We start from the raw sequence: 24,485 nt of genomic DNA, 5'->3' as shown, positions 1-24,485 counted from the left end.
GAAGCAAGTGATCACCTTTTCTGTTCAGGGCTCCAGCCATGTGGCCCTGTCCACCAATAAACCATCTTTCCAGGAGCCTCCATGTCTCCAGTGTCTTTTTCCCCACTTGGAGCCGAACCCAGAAGGACATTTCTTTCATCAGTGTGTTCAGCACAAAAATATTAATATTATTAATATTACCTCTTCTGTAAAGCAGCACTCACCTAAATTACATAGTGATATTTTTTGCTTTGAAAGAGTGAATGAATTTTATCTAATGTGCTTTATCTTTCATGCTTTTTCATTTTATTTCTCTTATTGTTTGTCCTGGTCTTGCAGTCCCATCATGTGTAAAATTAGATTCTCTGTTCCTTGAAGAAGAAGAAAAAAACAGCACCTTTTTTGTACTCAAAAAACTTCAAATGATTTTGAATTATGCAGGAAAATTAATAACATAAATGTTGTATACTACAGCAAATGAAGAAAATGTATTTCAATATATTACAATAAATGAATCCTTGAGGAAAAATACTCTCAACAGAGAATTGAAACTATAAAATAAATATTTGCCAGTAAAGACTAAAAGTGACTGTAGGAACTGAGTGTCCCTTTCAGTTCAAAATATTGAATTTCTATAGAAAATGCCAGGGGTAAATTCAAACTGTCATGAGCATATTTTAAAATCACTACTTGCCTTTTCTATCTAATAGCATTTAGACTCATAATCACTATATTATTATGCAATGATGTTATGGACTTTAAACTGAGGAAATAAGTATTGACATGTGTTCCTATGTTTTTTAATATTTATTTATTGAAAACATTTGGATACCACTTATTAAAATATATCTCATAGTATACTAGTATAAACATTAGTCTTAAAGCTATACAATACTGGTTCCCATTAAAAAAAAACACCATACCATGTGTGCATAATTGAACAAGCTTAACCAAGCTTTCCAAAAGCTTGTTTTAAAGGTTAGAATAAGCATGTAGTACATTGGATGGTGGTAAGAGAAAACAAGCAATAAAATTTGTGGGAACAGAAAGACTTTTGAGCAGTTATAGGTCCAAACTACTATAGGGGAGAGACTGGCAGAGCTAGGGGAAGGAGTTAAAAAAGTATCAGTTTGGAATCATTACATAGCCACAAAAGAACAAAAACCGCCACTCCTTTCTGAACACTGCTAACACTTACCAACCTCTGACCAGGTGCTAACCATAGACTGAGAAAATTCCTATGCATAGGCTTAAGGAATAGGAGCAATAGCACTAGACCTATATGCCATTCCACAGTACTTTACAGCACTCTTTGAGTGCTTTACAGCACTCTTTGAGTGCTTTACAACATCAACATATTGCCCTCAACAATTGGGTCCTCATTTTATCGGCCTGAGGAGGATGGAAGCCTGAGTCAACCTGGAGCAGTCAGGATCGAACTCCTGGCAGAGTCTAGAGTTTGCCTGCAATACTGCATTTTAACCATTTTGCCACTATGGGTCCTGTAAATAAATCAGTTAATTAGCATATATGGACCTGTTTTTTTTTTTGTACCTGATAACTACAGAGTTACTTTCAAATATATTGATGTAGATGGGCAAAAGGGAAGGAAGAATTCAATTAGATTATAGACCAGGACCCTCCAAAGTGATCAATATGGAACCCTAAGGATAAATAGGACTATGCATTGTTGTTGTTGTTGTTTGTAGTACAATTAGTTAAATAATGATTCATTACATTATTTTCGTATTGCAAATGTTTGGGGGTTGATGAACAATCTGAAACTTTATAAAGGGGTCAATCAGCTGAGAAATTTGTGGACTTGTTTTAGAAAATGGTTTGTGGAAAAGTGAAGTTCTTATGATAATGCAATTGTTATAAATATATATTTCTATAGTAATATATTTATAGTAATGTATAATGTCCCTCTCCATCTCTTCCCCGACAACTTGCTATTTTAACACTGCAGTTAATTTTAAGATAACTTGAGATGATTATTAAAATTTATTAAACATAATATAATTTCATAGCAGATCTAGTTTATGCTTCCTTGATCTCCATTTTTGTCTCAACCAATACTTGCAACCAATTCACAAACATCTAAGTTTCTCTGACAGAATGTCTGATGGAGATATTAAATCTTGAATCTCCAGTGAGCATTGACAGTCTAAAACATTCAGACTCCAGTCTCTAATCTGAATCTAATCTGTCTCTAATCTCCAGTCTCTAATCTGAAAACAGGATATTTGCATATCTGTTATAGAAAGTAAAAGAATAGAAAGTTCATTCCAAAGTGATTGCTGCTTCCTGAAATTTGAGAAGCTGCAATGTTGAAACTCAGAAAGTTTGATAGGGAAAACTTTCTAACATTAGTTTTGAATGGGGATCTGGAGATTATGTCACATTGCTAATGTCATTCTTAGAATCCAAGAGAGCTGAAATTTTCTCTCCACCTACCCACCCCCTTCTCTCACTCTCGCTGTCTCACTCACACACACACAACACATGATTAGAATCACAGGAAGAAAAGTATGAGCTCAAACCACTAACAGAGACCAGTGTGCCAATAGAAATGAAGCTGCAGGGTGGAAAGTGGTGGTTTGAGGCTATGCTACTTCTTTAAACTTTGATTTTAGGAGTGTTCACTTCCATAATAGCCTGGAAAATTTGTTTATTTTTATACCATGTGGACTTTGAGCTTTTCCTCACTAACAAACTTTAGTATAACCCAAGCTTTACTATGGCAATAGAAAGAACCGTTGGCACAATGACACATTTTATTTGTTTTGCAGAGAACAGGTGTTTTACAGGAAACAGCAGTAAGATAATGCTACGTAAATCATGGATTCGGGTTTAGACAAGCCAGATGCTAGTAGATACAGAGAACATAGGGTTGCTGGGGCATTTTGAAGATGTTGTGGTTAACTAATGATGAACCTATCTGAATCTACGTTATAGCAGTTAGACTTATATACCGCTTCATAGGGCTTTCAGCCCTCTCTAAGCGGTTTACAGAGTCAGCATATTGCCCCCAACAACAATCCGGGTCCTCATTTTACCCACCTCGGAAGGATGGAAGGCTGAGTCAACCCTGAGCCGGTGAGATTTGAACAGCCGAACTGCAGAACTGCAGTCAGCTGAAGTAGCCTGCAGTGCTGCATTTAACCACTGCGCCACCTCGGCTCATAAACCTGATACACTTGCAGGGCTATAGAAATTCTTACAAGTATTTCCGCCACCCCCACCCCCCCAGTTGTAAAATTTCTCACTTACACAGCCCAAGATGCATTTGTGTTTGCTAAAATCTGAAGAGAGATCATTATACTTTCACTCAAACTGGAGGACTCTAGGCATATCTCAAATAGATGAGGGACCTCCCCCAGGCCGCTTTGTAATCTGAAAATAAATCCGAATACAAATTGATTACTTTTTTTAAAAAATCTACATTAATGTGAGGCCTTCGCAGATGTGTTGTAGATATAAATCTGAGAATTAATAACATAGCTGGTGGCATCAGGTTTGAAAATCTAGCAAGACGTCTCCCAAAATCTGGATGCCCCCATTTTACTGTTGATTAGAAGTGATGTAAAGATCTGGTCCAGGGACATGGTAGCTCAGTGGCTAAGACACTAAGCTTGTCAATCAGAAAGGTCAGCAGTTCGATGGTTCGAATCCCTAGTGCCAAGTAATGGAGTGAGCTCCTGTTACTTGTCCGAGCTTTGGCCAACCTAACAGTTCAAAAGCATGTAAAAATGCAAGTAGAAAAATAGGGACCATTTCGGTGGGAAGGTAACAATGTTCCGTGCACCTTCAGCATTTAGTCATGCTGGCCACAAGACTACTGAGACATCTTCGGACAGTGCTGGCTCTTTGGCTTTGAAACAGAGATGAGCACTGCCCCCTAGAGTCAGAAACGACTAACACCTATGCGCAAGGGCAACCTTTACCTTTAAAGACCTGGTCCTTCATCCACAACTTTGGAGAGACAGACTCCCTTGCTTCATTGTATTTATGTATTGTGTGCATTTTATGTTTTTATATTTGTTATGTTATTTTGTATTGATTTTATTTGTTGCGAGATGCTCAGAGTTGCCGAGAGTCAGGTTGCATACATGTTTAATAAATTATTGTGGTTGGTTGCACAGAGCCAGAGTTTTAGATTGGATTTGGCATTTGTGTCCTATTGAGTCCTTCCCAATGATTTGTGATAGGCAGATGTTGTTGTTTAATAATATTAAAGATTATTATTACTCTCTAGTGCCATTGTTATTATTTTAGAATAGCAGAGAGATCCAGAAGTAAATTTTGCAAAGGATGAAAGATTAATGTAAGAATGAGCAACCAAAAAAACCCCTCTAAGCAGTTCTTAAGGAGTCCTGTTTATACAGATGTTACATAGGAAATATAAATGTATACATTTCATCCAAAAGAATTAACTTTATGCAACCTGAAACCACATTAACATTAAATGCTGAGGTCATACTGTAGTTCCACTGTCTTTTCCTATGAATTTCCATGTTTAACTATCTTTCCCAGTTTTTCAGCTCACCAGTGAGTCATGGAACCATCACTTTAAAAAAAATCCTAAAAAGATGATTTAAGGCTGCAGGAACCAGTGGTCTGGCAAAAGCAGTAGGAGAGGCCTATTCTAAGGTAAGCAGAAAATTATCTATGGAAAAATTGAAAAGGGGAGGGGAAGAAAAAAACGACAAGGGGGAAAAAAAAACAGAATTATCCGGGCTTTAGGGCATTTTCTTTGCTTTAAACAAACATTTTCTAATACAATGTTTGTTCACCATTTGCCATATGTACTCTTTTTGAATTTACTTTCTGGGAGTTCATGCAGAATAAAATATAAAGTCTGAAAGAGATTCCATAGAATTAGTGAAAAGGAAGAGAACTCAGGTGATTTATAGGTAGTCTTTTGACTTCTGACCCCAATCGAGCCTTTCCACTGTTTCCTTTGTTGAACGCTTAGAGAGGGCTGTAAAGCACTGTGAAGTGATATGTAAGTCTAAATGCTATTGCTAAATTAAGCACAGCAGTTGTGAACTGAGTTTTGCCCCATTTTACTACCTTTTTGCCACAATTGTTGAATGAATCACTACAGTTGCTAAGTAAATCACACAGTTAAGTAAATCCAGCTTCCCCCATTGACTTTGCTTGTCAAAAGCCGTCTGGGAAGGTAACAAATGGTGATCCCAAGACCCCAGGACAGGGTAACTGTCATAAATACCTGCCAGTTGCTAAGTGACCATGGGGATGCTACAGCAGTTGTAAGCGTGAAAAACAGTCATACATCACTTTTTTCAGTGCTGTTGTAATTTTAGATAGTCACTAACCAAATGGTTTTAAGTCGAGGACTGCCTGCAGCAGGTTGGAAAAATAAATGCTGTCATGAAAAAAGGACATTAAATTGAAAGACTATAAAGACTAATAATAATAATAATAATAATAATAATAATAATAATAATAATAATAATAATAATAATAATAATTGAATAACAATTGAATAATAATAATAATAATAATAATAATTGAATAACAATTGAATAATAATAATAATAATATATCACAAGATACCAGGACTTAAAAATCGAAATTCAATGACTATGGCACAAACCAGCAGTGATAATTCCAGTGGTAATTGGCACACTGGGTGCTATTCCAAAAGCACTGGAATTACATTTAAAACAGTTAAAAATTGACAAAATCACCATCAGTCAAATGCAAAAAGCCGCACTGCTTGGATCTGCACGCATATTATGAAAATACGTTACGACGCCCTAGGCCCCTGGGTGGGGCCCGACTAGTAACCAATGCCAAATCCGGCGAAACAACTGGCCGCTGTGATACAATTGTATAATAATGCAAAGGACTACAATAAGGAAGCAAAGTGGATACATGACTTTGAGAAAAGCATTGGCAACAAACAAATGCAAGTATTAGAAATAACAACTGAGATGGTCAAAAATCGAGTAAAAAAGGTAAAGAATTGGACATCACCTGGAAAGGACCAATTACATGGTTTCTGGCTCAAATATCTGACCAGTTTACATGCCATATTGGCCAGGCAACTGAATGAAATTTTACAAAAGGGCCAAATTGATGAATGGTTAACAACTGGAAAAACATACTTGATTCAGAAAGATGCAACTAAAGGAACAACACCTGAAAACTACAGACCAATAACATGCTTGCCAACAACCTTCAAATTACTCACAGGCATTATTGCAGATAACATGATGGATTATTTGGAAACAAACAACATCTTGCCAGTAGAGCAAAAAGGCAACAAAAGAAGGAGCAGTGGCACAAAAGATCAGCTTCTAATTGATAAAATGATATTAGAAAATTGTAAGAACAGAAAAACGAACTTGAATAGGGTCTGGATTGATTACAAAAAGGCATTTGACTCACTGCCACATAGTTGGATCATAAAATGCTTAGAAACAACTGGCATTAGCAAAAATATTACATCCTTTACTGAAAAGGCGATGAAACAATGGAGAACTGAGTTGGCAGTAGGGAATGAGATCTATGGAATGGTTAATATCAAGCGAGGAATTTTCCAGGGTGATTCACTTTCACCTCTTCTCTTCACCATCACAATGATCCCACTATCAGTAATCTTAAAAAAAATGAAATTAGGCTACCAAACAGCCAAAGAAGCTGAAAAAATTTCGCATTTACTATATATGGATAATTTGAAACTCTATGGAAAGTCAGAAATAGAAATCCAATCATTGACAAACACAGTCCGAGTATTCAGCACCGATATTTCAATGCAGTTTGGCATGAAAAAATGCGCCACTGTATCCATAAAAAGAAGCAAAATCACTGCATGTGAGGGAATTGAAATGCCCAATGGCCAATTAATTAAATGCAAAGAAAATGAAGCCTACAAATACTTAGGCATTCTGCAGTTGGATAACATCAAGCATGGAGAAGTAAAAACTATTGTCAGGCGAGAGTATACCAACACAGTTAGGAAAATTTTGAAATCTAAATTGAATGGTGGAAATACAATCAAGGCCATAAATACCTGGGCAATACCAGTTATAAGATACACAGCTGGTATAGTTAACTGGACACAAACTGATTTGGACCTTTTGGACCGAAAAACCAGGAAACTAATGACAATGCACTACAGTTTACATCCACGTGGTGATACTGATAGACTATATCTGCCCCGAAAATCAGGTGGCAGAGGATTATTACAGGTGAAGCAAACAGTTGAAGAAGAAAAACATGCACTGGCTGATTATTTAAAAGAAAGTCAAGAACATCTATTAATCGAAGTAAAGAACAAAAATCTACTGAAGGCCCAACAGATGAAACAAGAATACAGAAAAGATGTGATAAAATCAAGAATGGAGAGTTGGCAGAACAAAGCACTGCATGGCCAATTTCTGAAAAAAAAAAAAGATAAAGTGGACAGTGAACAAACTTGGTTATGGTTAACAACAGGTACATTAAAGAAAGAAACAGAGTCACTAATCCTGGCTGCGCAAGAACAAGCTATCCGCACAAATGCCATTAAGGCCAAAATTGAAAAATCCTCTGATGATGCCAAATGCAAACTTTGCAAAGAAGCTGATGAAACTGTTGATCACATACTCAGCTGCTGTAAAAAAATCGCGCAGACTGATTATAAATTGCGGCACAATTCAGTAGCACAAATGATCCATTGGAATTTGTGCAAAAATTATAATATTAAAACAGCAACAAACTGGTGGGAACATCAGCCTGAAAAAGTCACCGAAAATCAGATGGTCAAGATCTTGTGGGATTTCCGTATACAAACCGACAAAATACTGGCGCATAATACACCAGACATCACACTGATTGAGAAAAATAAGGTCACAATCATAGACATCGCAATACCAGGTGATAGCAGGGTCGCCGAGAAGGAACATGAAAAAATAGCAAGATACCAGGACTTAAAAATCGAAATTCAACGACTATGGCACAAACCAGCAGTGATAATTCCAGTGGTAATTGGCACACTGGGTGCTATTCCAAAAGCACTGGAATTACATTTAAAACAGTTAAAAATTGACAAAATCACCATCAGTCAAATGCAAAAAGCCGCACTGCTTGGATCTGCACGCATATTACGAAAATACGTTACAACATCCTAGGCCCCTGGGTGGGGCCCGACTAGTAACCAATGCCAAATCCGGCGAAACAACTGGCCGCTGTGATACAATTGTATAATAATAATAATAACAACAACAACAACAACAACAACAACAATAAATCGCAAGATACCAGGACTTAAAAATCGAAATTCAACGACTATGGCACAAACCAGCAGCGATAATTCCAGTGGTAATTGGCACACTGGGTGCTATTCCAAAAGCACTGAATTATATTTAAAACAGTTAAAAATTGACAAAATCACCATCAGTCAAATGCAAAAAGCCGCACTGCTTGGATCTGCACGCATATTACGAAAATACGTTACGACGTCCTAGGCCCCTGGGTGGGGCCCGACTAGTAACCAATGCCAAATCTGGCGAAACAACTGGCCGCTGTGATACAATTGTATCATCATCATCATCATCATCATCATCATCATCATCATCATCATCTCACCAAAGATTAACCAAATAATAATGATGGTGATGATGGTGATGATGCCGCAGTGGTGCAGTGCTGCTTAGAATGCAGACTAATTCTGCTGGTTTACTGTAATTTGGCAGTTCAAATCTCACCAGGCTCAAGGTTGATTCAGTCTTTCATCCTTTCGAGGTCAGTAAAATGAGGACCCAAATTGTTGGGAGCAATATACTGACTCTGTAAACTGCTTAGAGGGCTGTAAAGCACTATGAAGCAGTATATAAGATGGTGTTGCTAATAATGATATTAATTAATAATTCGTGAATATAAAAATCCTACACTGTGATGATCGTAAGTGTAAAAACTGGAAAACTGTATTGAATAACATCAGGTGGACAATTTCCAATCAAATTGATAACACAATAGGAGAAATAATATAAAAAAGTTAAATCCAGTTACTCAAGGTGCTTCTATGTATAGGTTGTGAAACAATCTATGAATTAGATGATAGTGAAATATGTATTAAATTTAGAAAATTACAAAAAGTAGGAAAATAAAGTTGTTTTAAGAAGATTATGAAAGATTATGAAAGGATAGAACTATTTCTGGAGAATCCATTCACAAAATGAATCTACTAGAAAGAGAAGTATGAAACAGGTGGGCATCTGGAGGCAAGGGCAAGGGAATCAAGGGACAATGTATGCATGACAATGCCATTACACAAAATAATAATTTACAGAACTGCATGAGACATCGGAACACAAAACTATAATGCCAGCATTTGATTGGCATTGGATACACATTCAATGCCAGCATTTGGATATCATTGGTTAAATGTCATCATTTTGGTATCAATGCCGTTTGCTGTGGACATCATTAAAAGCAAAAAAAATGGCATTGGTTTTAAACTGTTTCAAACTGCAGAACAAGCAGTTAAAGGACTCACAGCACAATGCCAACAAATACGGAATGAGACTATATCCCCTACAGTTTGGAAAAGAAAGATATAAGCTGCTATATAAAAAACAAGATGAAAGAGAATATGCAAATTAAGAGAATATGCAAATTAACTAATTAATTATGTACCATCAAGTTAGCATTGACTCTTAATAATTACACAGATAGATTTTCACCAGGATTTAACGTGGTCTTTTAGGTCTTCCAGTCTTCCAGTGGTGCAACCAAGGCCAGCCATCATACGGTACTACTTCTTTTTCCTTCTGTCTTTCCCACCATTACAGCTTTCTTCAGAGAATGAGGTTTTTGCATAATGTGTCCAAAGTAGTATATATTTTGAGCAAGGTCATTTTTGCCTTGAGCAAGATAATTAATAATCCATTGGTTCTTTTTCTTTTTCTGTGCACAGTATTCTTAGGAGTCATCTTCAAAACCAGAGTTTGAAGGTTACTATAGACTTTATTATTTCACTCTATTAATTAAAAGTAAAGAAGATTTCAAAATCAAGAAACTAAAGATAGAATGTGAAAACTAGAATATGAAAATATTACAAATTTAACAAGGAGCCGAGGTGGAGCAGTGGTTAGAGTGCAGTAATGCAGGCCACTTTAGCTGACTGTTAGCTGCAGCTCAGCGGTTCAAATATCACCGGCTCAAGGTCAACTCAGTCTTCCATCCTTCCGAGGTGGGTGAAATGAGGACCCGGCCTGTGGGGGCAAGTTGCTGACTCAACTTGCTAAAAATTTGTAAACCGCTTAGAGAGGGCTAAAAGCCCTATGAAGCGGTATATAAGTCTAATAAATAAATAAATAAATAAATAAATAAATAAATAAGACAAATATAATGTAAATTAGCATGTTTGATATTGAGAATTGATGGTAAATAAGTGGTAAATAAGTGTAAGTGGCATTTAGATTTATTTTGGGGGCTCAAGCATAGGCAACAATGAACAATATAGGAGGCAATGTCAAGCTTACATAAAATATTATATGTTAAGGCAGTGTCTATGACAATAGATATTAGAATAAAGCAATGTTTCCTAATCATGATGTATAGATGTAAAAACTGACCATTGAGAATGAGTACAAGAAAGTACACTTCTGGATTATGGATTTGAAGATAAGTATTAGGATTATATGGATTACAAAAAGAACCAATCATTCCTGAAAAAAGTAAAGGCTGACTGCTCCTTTGAAACAATGTTTAGACAACAAAAATCATATGTTTTGAATGTACTATATGAGTAGATGAACTAAGAAAAATGCTTGGTAAGAATGAGGGAGAGAAGGGGGGAAAAGCAGATTGATGGATCTGAATGTAGAATGCCTCTAGAAAAGTTATAGCTTGGACCTGAAGAGCCCAATTGCCCATACAGAAGCTGGGACTGATGAGACAGCTTTAAACTTTCCCACTTTGTGGATGCTTGAAAAATGTACCTAAAGTCAACTGGTTTCATTAGATTACAATCTAATTGCCATTTAACAGTTGTTAAATGGCAATTATTTGTAATGAGCTGAAGACTGTTCTTGGCCAAACATCTTCAAAGAAAAACCAGAAAGTTCAATTGCCTCTTGAAACAACCATGACCTGGGTGACTGAGAATCTCTGCAAACATTGCCATTTAACAGGTTTCCTTTGTGGAAAATAATTACTTTGCTTCTAATAATTTACATCTAAATATCAGTCTTTCATCTATGGCATTTTAATGTCACCAAGAGGATGCCTACATTTTCTGCATACAAGAAAAGAGCATGTACCATCCAGGTAATGGTTGAACTGGATCAAGACAGATATTTAATGAGTTAATGTAAAAATGTCAAAGCTGTTAAATGCACCCCTAACTTTATGTAGGAATTGCTTCTGACAGATGGTCGTTCCTAAGGCTTGGAGCTACCTCTTAAGTACTTTTATAGAGCTGGAGAATAAGTCAAGTTTTCACATTATTTCAAGAATGGTTTTAAGTGCCCTTCTCAGATTTCTTAGTGCTTGACTAATGATTCTACAGTAATATTTCCAGTCAAATTCCTCTGATTACTATGTCAAGCAAGGCAGAAATGACTATAGTAAAATGCAACATTCTTCAGAAGTTGTTGGACTGGCACAGAGATGTCCAGCTTTATTTATTCAGCAAATACAAATGGTTGTCCAACTACCATTGGAACTCTGGCCAATGAGCAAAGAAAATAAAAGCATCATACAAAAAATATTTTTTTTAAATGTCAAGGTACTGCAACAAAAAAAACGACATCCACATATCCCAGACAATCTTGCTGGGCTCCATTAATAGCCTGCCCCAAATACCTGGAGGAAAAGCTAGGTCTTCACAGCCTTTCAACAAGGATGGCCATCTGAATCTACAAGAAGCGGATGTTCCATCAAACAAGTGGATGACAAGGAAGGCACATTTTCTGGGCCTCGCTGCTTCACAAAGGGCGTGACCCGTCAAAACCGCGGTCCACTAAAGCGCGCCCGATTAAAGCGCGTACCTGACGTCATCAGCAGCGCGACGAAAAAAATTAAAAATAAATTAAAATAAAATTAAAATAAAATTAAAGCAAGCCGATTCACATAAAGGTAAGGGTTAGGTTTAGGTTTAGGGTTAGGTTAAGGGTTAGGGTTAGGGTTAGGGTTACGTTAAGCGTTAGGGTTAGGTTAAGGGTTAGCATTAGGTTTAGCGTTAGGTTAAGGGTTAGGTTTAGGGTTAGGTTAAGGGTTAGGTTTAGGGTTAGGTTTGGGGGGGTTAGGGTAAGGTTTTCGCTTTAATTTTAAATTTACCGCTCACAGCGCGATGTTTTCGTTGCGCTGTGATGATGTCACGTACGCGCTTTCGTCGAGCGCGCTTTAGTCTACCGCGGTTTTGTGGTGGAACCCACAAAGGGGACCTGAAGCCAGATCAAGGCCACCCCAGAGCCATGGAAGCTTGCTAAGTGGTTTCCCCCCAGTCACTTTCTTTTACACCAACTTGGCACCAGAATGTTGTGAGGAGAATGGAGGAGGGGAAGAGTGTGTGTGTGTGTGTGTGTGTGTGTGTGTGTGTGTGTGTGTGTGTGTTGCAAATTGCTTTGAGCTCCTGCAGGAAAGATGGAGTGTAAATTCAGCAAACAAACCAATTGGTGCTGCCAAAATATCCATTTCGTTCCTCTCACAAGACTTCATCAATTTCCCACTCCTTGGCTTGGATTCACAAATGAACCCTGAAACCACCTAGACAAGGACTCGTTTAGAGCCATTCAAAGGCAGGAAATGGCTGCCTAAGGAGCACACTTTTTTTCCGTCAGGAGAGGAAGCAATATTCCTAACTCTCTCCAGGGAGAGATAAAGCACGTTCTTAGAGATTCTCAAGTGACATGTATCTTCGGTATGCAATCCAAGGTCCTTCTGAGCGTTTCTGGCGGAGCTCCATCCCTCTACGCCATCGTCTTAGCAGAAGCGCCGATGACGAGGTCCTCTAAGCTTTCACCAAATATGGCGGGAGTTGGAAATTCCTTCAGCCGAAGCCGGAAATCACTTTGGCCGGAGCTTCCCCCCCCCTCCGCTCAGCATCCCACTCCCCGCTTCTCAGTCTTGGGTCCTGGGAGCCAGGCTGGAGAGGAGGGAGGGCGGAGTAGGCTCGCTCTTCTTCCCTGCTCTTCCCAACCGCACAACCCGGGCAGCTGAAGGGATACTTTGAAGCCTCGGCCGTTTCTCAATGAGCTCCTGCTCCAAGCAGCCCCTTCGCTGCCCTCAGTGTCTGGGGAAGCTGCAACAGCGTTTTCCTTTGGGGAGGGTATTCGTTCTGGAACAAGAGGAGAGGGCAGGAATTGTGAAAGAAAGAAAAAAAAGGGGGGGGGAAGTAACCCAAACAGTTATTTTTATCCCGAGCCCCGCTCTATTTTTTTTTGGCAACCTCGCGGACCAGATGGTTTCCTCATGTTGCCTTCAGCAGGGCAGAAATAGATGGAGAGTGGGGAATTTCCTCCCCGAAGATGGACCCTTATCCATCAGCCTCACGTCTGCTCTTTGGCAGAGAGAAGGAGACGTGTGTGCGGGAGGTAGAGGGGGGCAGAGAGAGATGCCTAGAACCAAACTGAAAATATTCTTTATGTCTGAGACCAAACCTAGTCTGTTTGTGGAAACGTCCCTGGATTCGAGTCAGCCTGGGGCTTCCAGCCTCCACCTATACAAGACACTGGCTCTATTATACTGCTCCAACCTCCCTGGCTGCAGACGCAACCAAACCCTTTTCCCAAAGAGAGAGAGAAAAAGAAAATCTGATCATTTCTAAAATTCAAGAAAACTGCCCCTTCCTTCCTTCCTTCCTTCCTTCCTTCCTTCCTTCCTTCCTTCCTTCCTTCCTTCCCTCCCTCCCTCCTTTCTTCCTTCCTTCTTTTCCTTCCTTCCCTCCTTCCTTCCTTCCTTCCTTCCCTCCCTCCTTCCTTCCTTCCTTCTTTTCCTTCCTTCCCTCCTTCCTTCCTTCCTTCTTTTCCTTCCTTCCTTCCCTTCCCTTCCCTTCCCTTCCTCACAATATCTAACAGACACATACCATTCTGTGTATCTTTCTATACCTCTTCAAATTAAGACTCGGGGAGCAACTTACCCCAACACATGTTCATAGTCCCATGGCAGGTCTCCTTCCATGCACTAAAACCTCCTTAAACTCTGGCAAGACAGGCAGCTTGGGTTTTCCTTCTCCTAAACAGCCGTAGGGCTGGCAAGGGGTGAGTTCCCCTCCCCTCCATGGCCACCCCCCTGTGACTGAGTAGCACATGTAAGACACCAACCAGGCAGCCAGGTCGATCCCATTGCTTTCCCATCCCAACACCTCCCTGTTCCCCCCCCCTCCTATTAATCACTTGCTTTTTTTTTTTGCAAGTGCATTCTGCATATTTCTCGTGTTCTAATTGTTGAAAACAAACATAAGACCTCCATTGAAATAAAATTAGCTACAAACTCAAATGGGGTTCCTTATTTCACATAAAAGGAACCAGCCCCCCCCCTCTCAGCAAACCACTATTATTATTTCCAATGCTGTTCCTCCTAAACCATAATAGGCAGACCACTGAAGAAGGGGGTGGGAGGGAGGTGGAAATACACCCCATCAGGAATTCCAAAGAATTTCCTGCCCTGGGAACAAAAGTGAAGTCTATATTTAACAGTATCTGAAGCTGTCAGGAATGCTTTGTGGTTGGATAACAGAGTAGAAAAATGTGCAAAATGCAGGCTACTGCTCTACCAAATATGGAAATATTGTTACGTCTAGTGTCTGAATCACCATCTGGAAATACTTACAGTCCTAAAGTCAAATAGTAATAACAAAAGCTAGGAACAACTGGCTCCCCCAGCTTCAAACAAGATAAGAATTGCTAGCAAAGAGCATTAATTATCAGTAAATAGTAATATTATTAAGTATTAACAGGACAAATAGTCTGAAGATGTATTGTTGCGTTACATTACTGACAGGCCTAAAAAAACTGTTTCAGGCCCTCAACATAATGTAGGATTCTGAAGAATTTTAAATAGTGGAGCTTTGGAGTCATATGCATTTTTGAACATATTGCAAATATTAAAACTCCTAAAGCATGAAGCTTTTTCCCCCAAAGTAGATATAGTTAAACAATTTATTTCATCATTTTAAAGCCATTGCTTTGATAACGGATGTGTAAATTGGAGCATGCAATTAAAGTGTTTATTATATTTACTTAGGGTTGGAATAAAGGTCACTGCGAGTTCAACTGTTCTATTTGCGCAGCTTTGAAGGTTTCACATTTGCTTTTATTGAAACCTCTCATCCCTTTCCCACCTTCCGCCTGTATCCCAACCTGCAGGCACATCACGTGTCTTTTTTTAACCTTTATTTCCAAAGTCCATTACAATCAAAGCAGAAAGCTAATCCAAAACATTTTCATCCAAGTATGAATGCAAAGATGAAAGCCAGTTTAGAACCTAGAATCATAGAATTGGAAGGGACTTCAGAGATCTTCTAGTCCACCCCACTGCTCAGGTGAGGAGGCCTTATAACATCCCAATCAAAAGGCTGGTGTAGCGGTGAAGATGCTGGCTTAGAAAGTAAGAGACTATGAGTTCTAGTTCCACCTTAAGTATGAAAACAGATTTTGTGACTTTGGGCCAGTCATTCTCTTTCAACCCAACCCACTTCATATGGATGTTGTGGGCAGGGGATAAGAGGAGGTGGAAGAAGCATTAAGTCTGTTCACCGCCTCCAGTTACTGATAAACTAATAAAGGCAGGTTAAAAATCTAATAAATAATGGAAGACACTCAAGATTTGTTAAAAGCACATCAGAACGCTTGCTTGCTAACTCGTGTTCCTTGCGATGACCTGGAATAGCGGGGACAAAACTTTCAGGAGCAAAGGGGCGGGATTGTAACTACAACCTCCCCCCACCCCACCCCAAACGTAAAAGCAGAGAAACAAATATTTCCCTTCAAATGCCTAAGAAAACGGGGACGACCAAGCTCACAACTCCATTCATAAAGCTTAAACCACGCCATCAGGTTTTTTTTTTGGGGGGGGGGGATACACCCTTTAGTTCCAGCCCTGGATCCCACCCAAACGTCGAAAAGATTTGCATGGCTGTTCTATCCCGCCGTACCCTTCCCATTCTCCCGTCCGTCCCCCCCAAAGGCCCTTCTTCACCCCCCCCCCAAGCTCCCCTGGCGTTGAAGCTAATTTACAGCTTCAATTATCCGCGGGACAATCTGCTACAAGACACCGGTTTCCCAAGCCGCAAATGGAGGAAATACAACGCGTAGGGAAGACAAAAAAAAACACACACACAACCAAAACTCCAAAGCGGTGTGTATGATGGTTTAATAGGCTGAAACTAAAGGTGGGGGGGGAGGGAGAGAAGGAAAGAAAGCCCTTGCTGTAAGCTCTCCCTCCCTCCCTCCACTTCCCCAAAGCATAAAGCCCTTAGACAGGGAGGAGCTTGGATGCAAACCGCGCCAAGGAAACATTCCTGAGATGCTTTAGAATTCCTGATGCTTTAGAATTCTGGCTCGACGTCAGCGGAGCTGCAGCACGCGGCGGCGGCGGCACGGTATATAAGGCGGCTCCCACTCCGCCTCTCCTCAGACAGGCAAAGGGCTTTGAGAAACGTCAAGCGGAAGAGCAAAAGAAAGAAAGAAAGAAAAAAAGCAAAAAACCAGCCGAAAGAGAGACCCGGCGTCTTCTCTCTCTCTCTCTCTCGCTTTCTCGAGCAAAGGAGCTAGAGCCGGTGGCGAAGGCGTTTAGCATTCCTCCAGGACTCGAGCCGTCTCTGAAAGGCGCCGCCAGAGCAGAACGAAACCCCAAGTCCTGCTGTTTTGCTCGGGTTTTCTTCCCTTCCTCCCCTTCTTATTTTTTTTTCCTCCCTCCTTCCTTCGGTTTGAGCTAAGGAAAAAAAAAGAAAAAGACCGTGTATCCACAGCGTCTGGAAACGACTGAAGATGAACTCGCAGAGAACCAGCTGTTGGATCCTGGCTTTTGCCGTCCTTCAATTAGTAAATAGGGTAGGTATGGATTTTGATTTCAAATGGGTGTGCAGGGTTTGGGCTTTTCCTCCCCTCCTGGTGTGTTTTCAGTGAGAAATGTGCCCCTCTCTCTTTTAAATAAAGTTGCGTGCAAGGAACAAAAAAAACAGAGCATGTGTGAATGTGTGTTAGTACAGGGGGGGGGCTGGCATTCCTATTCGGGGGTTTAAGAAACAACTCCAAAGTTAAACCTATTCAATAACTTCCAGATGAAGAAAGTGCTTGAATGGCTGTAACTGAGTGAACTTCCTGAATGTTTTGCTTATTTAGGACAGGAAAACTTGATGGCTTTAACTACCTTGTTTACAGTAGCGATTGTATCTCACAGCTATGGTTCATTTGCTTCTCCTCTGCAGGTGATTTCTTCTTCCTGCCCAGACACTTGTGAATGTCCTTTGAGGGTCCCCAAATGCGCTCCAGGAGTGGGTCTGGTTTTGGATGGTTGCAAATGCTGTAAAGTCTGCGCTAAACAGCTCAATGAGGACTGTAGCAAGACTCAGCCTTGTGATCACACGAAAGGGCTGGAATGCAACTTTGGCGCCAGTTCCACAGCTCTGAAAGGGATCTGCAGAGGTAAGAAGCTGGCAGTTTGGCTCTTTTAATATCTCATTCATGCAGATACACACATTCGTGAAGTTTAGCAATTTTCAGTCCATGTATGGTTATGCTTTGTTGTTGCTAGATTGGCAGAAGGGCATATTACTTCAGCAGTCTGGAATGCAATTCACTATGTCTGGACTGCAGTAACAGCACATAAGGAAAAGTGATTCCTGACTAACTTATTGTTCTAGCCCAGAGCTCAGGGGGATTGTAGGGCTCTTTACCCATAAACTGGATTTAATAGAGTAGGGGGGGGGAACCCGCTCTGTTAGAGGAGACTTGAAACCCAACTTACGGTCTCTGTCTTTTTAAACCTTTACAGCACAGTCAGAAGGAAGACCCTGCGAATACAACTCCAAAATTTATCAGAATGGAGAAAGTTTTCAGCCCAATTGCAAGCACCAGTGTACATGCATTGATGGAGCTGTTGGATGCATCCCACTCTGCTTGCAAAAACTCTCCCTTCCATTTTTGGGCTGTCCTAACCCAAGGCTAGTAAAAGTCCCTGGTCAGTGTTGTGAGGAATGGGTCTGTGATGACTCCAAAGACAACCTGGAACAGGTGGAAGGATTCTTTGGCAAAGGTTTTGACGTGGATGCTTCTGAAGGAGAATTGACCAGCAACAATGAATTAGCCACAATAAAAAGAAAACTGAGAATCTTACCAGGTGAGTTATAAATATTGGCTCCACGTTTTCCTCTGCTACCAAGTGGTGGTGGTTGTGGGGTTATATATTGATGTCTACAGGGTTTTGCTATGCATGCTAAGTCCTAAGTATGAGAGACTTACATTCTTTTCTTCTTTCTGTCTTTTAGTCTTTGAAACCGACATTCACAGCCATTCCTTTGAGAATCCAAAATGCCTAGTCCAAACAACTTCATGGGGTCCGTGTTCAAAGACCTGTGGAACTGGAGTATCTACGCGAGTCACCAACGATAATCCTGGATGTAGGCTAGTTAAAGAGAGCAGGATATGTGAAGTGAGGCCATGTGGTCAGCCCAGTTACGACTCCTTGAAGGTAAATGGGTCTTCCTTATATTCACCCTGTTCTTGTGTCATTTCTTAGTTGGGTGGGGCTGTGTGTGTGTCTTTTAGTCAAGAGTTTTGCCTAACCACACAATCTCTCTTCTTCCAGAAGGGAAAGAAATGCACCAAGACCAAAAAGTCTCAAATTCCAGTCAAGTTTACTTATGCAGGATGCTCAAGTGTAAAAAAGTACCGCCCAAAGTATTGTGGCTCATGTGTGGATAGCCGATGCTGCACTCCTCAACAAACCAGGACTATCAAGGTCCAGTTCCACTGTGATGATGGAGAGACCTTCACCAAGAATGTCATGATGATCCAGTCTTGCAGATGCAGCTACAATTGTCCCCATGGAAATGAGGCATATCCTAATTACCAGCTATTCAATGACATCCACAAATTTAGGGACTAAGTGGTGATGTGTACAGGCTTGAGAAGGAGGATTGTAATTAATATCTGACTTTATTTTTGAAGTACCAGTGTGGAAAAAAAAATGAACTCTTATTGAAGTGATGCCTTTACCCAGTGGAGGGCAACATAGAAGAGCAAGAAAGGACTGTGTGACTGGTTACTCTTACAAAAGTTTGAGCATACTTAAAGCTTCATAGTACTGGAGCAAATTTACTGCTTCAATTTGGAGCACTTGTGATTACTGATTTCTGTTTCTATCTGTTTATGCAAAGTTTTGTCTGTCTGGGCAGTGAAAACCTTCAGTTTCTACTGTTCAGCATAACATCATATTTTTGTTGTTTGAAAGTCATGTTGGAAGTTAACGCTCCTTTCCAAGGTGGGCACTTTTGGAGTGCCCATCTATGGCAGCTATAAGCATCAGCTACATATTTCATATCAACAAACAGAAATTGGATGTTTTTAAAGCTGAATATTTTATTTATCAAAATGTAGCTTTGTTCTTGGAGGGAGAAGAAAAAAACCTTAATACTGGAATAAGTTGTAAATAATTTAATTTTATATTCAATGAATTAAAGTTTATTTATAGAATTAATCATTTAATAAAGAAATATTTACCTAATTTTTCAGTCAATATGATTCAAACTGCCGGAGGGGGTAAGCAGGATCATAACTCCATCTACACTGTAGTACTTTTAACATACAAATGACTCCTGCTTTCAAATAAACATAATAAACAAATTAACTTTTATGATAAATATAAAAGTTCTGCCATTTTACCAGGGTCCTGGAGCTAATTATTTCTTTCAGGAATGAAGTGGAAGAATTAGAAATATTTCACAATAAGAAAACCCTCTTTACCTGTAACCTTTAAGCACTGTTTCCCAGATCAGTTCTTGATCTCTAATCAGGATGTGCCTTCTTAATAGCTATGATGATCGACCATTGCTTTTTGGTAGAGACCCTGTTAATTTAAAACATGTTCTACTCATGATTCAGTGAAGTAGACAGCAGCAGCTAAGCAGGACAGTGCTTTGTATGATTTCTAAGGTTACTTCCTGCAAGTGAATGGGCTCTTTGTATGCTTTTCTACAGTCTGCAGGAGGTGGTTTCACTAAATTCAAATTTAAATGAGGGTGAAGCAATTACTGGTCTTACTCAAAGTAAACACATTATTAAAGAAAAGAATGCCAGGAATTCATCTCACTTTTTGCTGCAGGCTAAGAGCTAACTTCTCCTTTTGCCTTTGATTTCCCCTTTACCTGCAAATATAAACCTTTGTTCAGGCAAATAACTAAAGAGATGGGCACAGAAGGAACCATTACTTTTAGACATTTTTGTCCCACTTAAGCCATGAAACATTGTTCTTTTCTCATTAATTTCCATAATAATTGAGCAGCAAATCTCATTAATATTTAACCTCTAGTTGCAAGGATTAGGACTGATGGATTTGGAATTCTTCTACATTATCTAATGGGGTTTAATGGCCTGGTGAATAAGCCACACACAATCTAGAAGCTACCCAGTCTAAACTGGAACACATTAGTTAGTTGCCTCATTTACTCTAATTCTGATATAGATGTATTATTAAGTGTTTTCTTTTGCAAAAAGCCCTGTGTGGCCAACAATGCAGAGAGCTGGAAACACGAGTTAGCTTGAGGGAGCTTGGAACTAAATCAGTGAAAATATAAACAGTTTAATATTTAGAAAGAAATCCTGGGAGGTATATCTCTTCCCATAACCCAGTGCAGACCAGGTATGCTTACTGATGGTAGATTGCTGATAGCCTAATATAAGAAACCAGATGAGACTGAAATGGAATACAGAATGTCTAACATGGCTAACTGAGTTGCCTGCAGAATGGAACTTCACTCTACAATATTGTCTTCAGGTTCCATCCACTAATATTGTTACACAGATAAAAGTTGATTCCCAAGGCCCTTGTGAGGTAGCAGTCATGTTTAAGATATGGACCCACCAAATTCCTATTATTCCATTGTTAACCCGGAGAGGAAATGTGGGAGTGTAAGGCCTTAAAAGTGATAAGTTTAAATGGCTCAAAATCCATCGGAACAAATCTATTATGGTTAACCACCATGTTAGTTAAGGGGAATCCCCTGATGACTGGCAGTGTAGCTTTGAATAATTAGATGTTAAGGTAATCAAGAAGAAAATTGCTTGACTTCTACTTTATGGCCTTTTGAGGTGTTTGACTGGCCTCTGTTGGTAGTCAGAGTATAAACAGAGTGAACAATTATGCTAAACTTGGTTTACTAAATGACAGGCTAGCCATAGCACTAAGTCAAAAAACAACAAAATACATACATTTGAAGAGTTGCAGGAGGCTTCATTGGGCATTTGAATGTATAGATCTCTTGCTCAGCCTTTTCTAACTTCTAATTTCATGTTGATGCTGCCTGTTCACTGCCTCCTCTCAAGAAGAACAAATAGGAGCAAATATAATAATTGCTTGCCTTGTCCTTTCTCCAGGCCAGCAGATTACTCATTCTAGGCAAGGATACAAAATATGAAAGGAGAAATAGCAGGAATTGGGAGAATGTATTTACATTCTGGGAGAGGGTTCACTGACAACATCTAAGGATCCCACAAATCGAAAACAATCACTGAGAGGAGTATGCCTCTTTTAAAAATACTGGAAAGCAAGTAATTCCTTCCAACCGTAAAAAAATACAACACATTTCCATCAAATTGTGCAGCATACACTTTTTTAAAAAAATTATTCCAGTGTGATAAAAAAAAACTTGGACTAAATAACAATGTCCATTGTTTAAGCCCTCTTTCTTCATGCTCTGCTACGTTCAATAACTATTTAAAGCTATACAACCTATGGTAACTTTCTGCATAGCATCATATTATGCTATACATCATACTATATAGTATATAGTATATACTATATAGGGACATGATGTGTTGCTACTATTTCAGAATGTTGTCATAAGATATCAAGTGAACCTTTATAATACTGCATACAATATTTACACTTATTTTCTTTTTAGAAATATGCATTCCTGGTATATGTTAACCTCTCTCTCTCCCTCTCTCCCTCTCTCCCTCTCTCCCTCTCTCCCTCTCTCCCTCTCTCCCTCTCTCCCTCTCTCCCTCTCTCCCTCTCTCCCTCTCTCCCTCTCTCCCTCTCTCCCTCTCTCTCTCTCTCTCTCTCTCTCTCTCTCTCTCTATATATATATATATATATATATATATATATATATATATATATATATATATATATATATATATATATATATATATATATATATATTATAATCAAACTACAAATTCTTTGAGGGAGATAGATGGTTCATAAATATGAAATATAAGCCAGCCAGCCAACTAACCAACCCATAAATTCAACTGTTTTATCTCACTTCCAATAACATTTAATTCAGTGATCAAAGTAATCTGGCCCTGAGTTTTAATTGCATCTCAAACTCTCTATGCAACATTTTGTTAATAAAGTATGAAATTCACTGGATCTTATCATGCTGAGTTTCTATTTAATCCAGAGAATGAAAACACATACTCTGCATGTTGATCTATTTGTGAATTAGTTTCTTAGGACAACGTGGATACATTTGTTGGCTCAGTTTTTGCAGTTTGTTAATTCACAGCATGTAACTGTGAATTTCTAATTCCTCACTTAATATAATTCATATTTCAGATTACATTAAAACACTTCTCTTTCAGCCATACCTGGCAACAATGAACTTTGCCTTCATGTTCTATAGCAGAATGTTACTAAGAGTCAATGTATCAGTAACCAAGAATAAATTATCATGCAGAGGAACTGGATTTGGAGTCCTGCAGACTTTAAGGGCTATAATAATCTTCTGCTTATCCAGATCAGCCGTTGGTCTACGGTCCAATATTTAGACTGCAAATGGCTCCCAAAGGATTTCAGCAGAGGCGTTTCCTAGATTAGCTATCTGCAATGGCGTTAAAACCCGAAGTGCAAGAGGATAAACCTACAGTGTTCACTGATCCTCTGCTGGACTATGGATTCCCCGTTTTATGAGATTGTCTTTTGAAAAATATGTACGGGTGATTTTCATATTTCACTACAGGGATTGTTCTAAAAGCAATATATTAAAAAAGGCAGCATGCTTATAGATAAGCCGGGATTTTTTCAACACAGAGATTCAGTCTGTTGGAATGTGATTGTTTAACCTTCTTGGGCTTTTGTAACCACTCTGTCAGAAAAATTATTATGCTGCTCTTGAAATCCTTTTTAGACAAAGCCGAAGTCCCAGTAATTTCAGTGCTCTCAGTGCCTCCCACAGGCAAAAAAGTAGGTTGCAAATCTCAATACAGTTAAAATATGCATTTTCCCAGTTTTCTTTTTTTTTCTTTTTAATTTTTTTTTAAATTTTAAACACATAAACACATCAACAAAAACAAACACGTGACTTAAAACAACATAGGAACAAGAAGTTCCATCATATATCATACAGCAGTTCCGTATCGGTTTCTTTGCAGTTAGTGTTTTCCCTTCTTTACATTTCTATCTTGCGTTCATAATCTCCTTATTCGTTATCCATTTTTATGTACAATTCTTTATTTATTTATACTTAGCTACTTATGACCAAATATTATTTACCTATATTGTGCTTTATATTCTTACTGTCATTTATTCTCTTACATACAATTATAGGTATACATTCACATAGTTATTCTTTTTCTTTGCCATTCTTATACTTTTGTTATTCCATTTAAAAGGTTATAAGGTACAGTTTGAGTTGCTTTGTTTACCATCCCTAGCGCCTGTTGTAACACCACCTTATTTTCCCTTTCTTTTCTCCCTCCCTTCCTTCTCAACTTCCTTCCTTCCTCCTCTCCTTCCCCTTCTTTCTTCCCTTACCTCTCCCCTACTCCTACCCTCTCTTCCCCTTCCTGCCCTCTCTCCTTCTCTTTCTCTCCCTTCCACCCTCCTCTCCTTCCCCTTCTTTCTTCCCTTACCTCTCCCCTACTCCTACCCTCTCTCTTCCCCTTCCTGCCCTCTCTCCTTCTCTTTCTCTCCCTTCCACCCTCCTCTCCTTCTCTTTCTCTTCCTTCCACTCACCTCTCCTTACCTCTTTCTTCTTCCCTTACCTCTCCTCCACTCTTCCTTTCCTACTATCTCTCCTTCTCTTTTTCTCCATTCCACCCTCCTCTCCTTTTTCCCAGTTTTCATTCTGCATTTTCCCAGTTTTCATTCTAGCAGGAACAACCAATAGTAAAACCCTGTTTTTCAAAATAAGCCTGTAAAGAATATAACAATAAAATATAGGCTTGGTTGTAAGAGCATCTTTAAAAACGAACGACATTCAACAACATTAATTTTACCAAAATAATGATCTATCCAAGATCACAGAATTTCATCTTAAGTACTGGCAGAGTCCTGTTCTGATATTTCTAATTGATCTGGCATACAACAGTAAACAGTGA

The 24,485-nt window shown here is 39.1% G+C and overlaps 1 protein-coding gene across 1 annotated transcript; it reads left to right on the top strand.

The window, feature by feature from the left end:
• The first annotated feature begins 16,619 nt into the window (after positions 1–16,619).
• CCN1 (cellular communication network factor 1) lies at positions 16,620–19,665 on the top strand. The gene is made up of 5 exons (XM_014058332.2): positions 16,620–16,991; positions 17,369–17,585; positions 17,935–18,279; positions 18,428–18,630; positions 18,748–19,665. Exons 1-5 carry the CDS (start codon positions 16,929–16,931, stop codon positions 19,045–19,047), a joined length of 1,128 nt encoding a protein of 375 aa, XP_013913807.2. The 5' UTR covers positions 16,620–16,928; the 3' UTR covers positions 19,048–19,665.
• The last annotated feature ends 4,820 nt before the right edge of the window (positions 19,666–24,485 follow it).

This window comes from Thamnophis sirtalis, unplaced genomic scaffold (genome assembly GCF_051295495.1).
Source record: "Thamnophis sirtalis isolate CommonGarterSnake01/CBP01778 unplaced genomic scaffold, rThaSir2_p1.2 scaffold_7, whole genome shotgun sequence".
NCBI classification, from domain to species: Eukaryota; Metazoa; Chordata; class Lepidosauria; order Squamata; family Natricidae; genus Thamnophis; species Thamnophis sirtalis.
The sequence above is the reverse complement of the archived record's forward strand: the minus strand, read 5'-3'. Positions and strand labels throughout refer to the sequence as shown.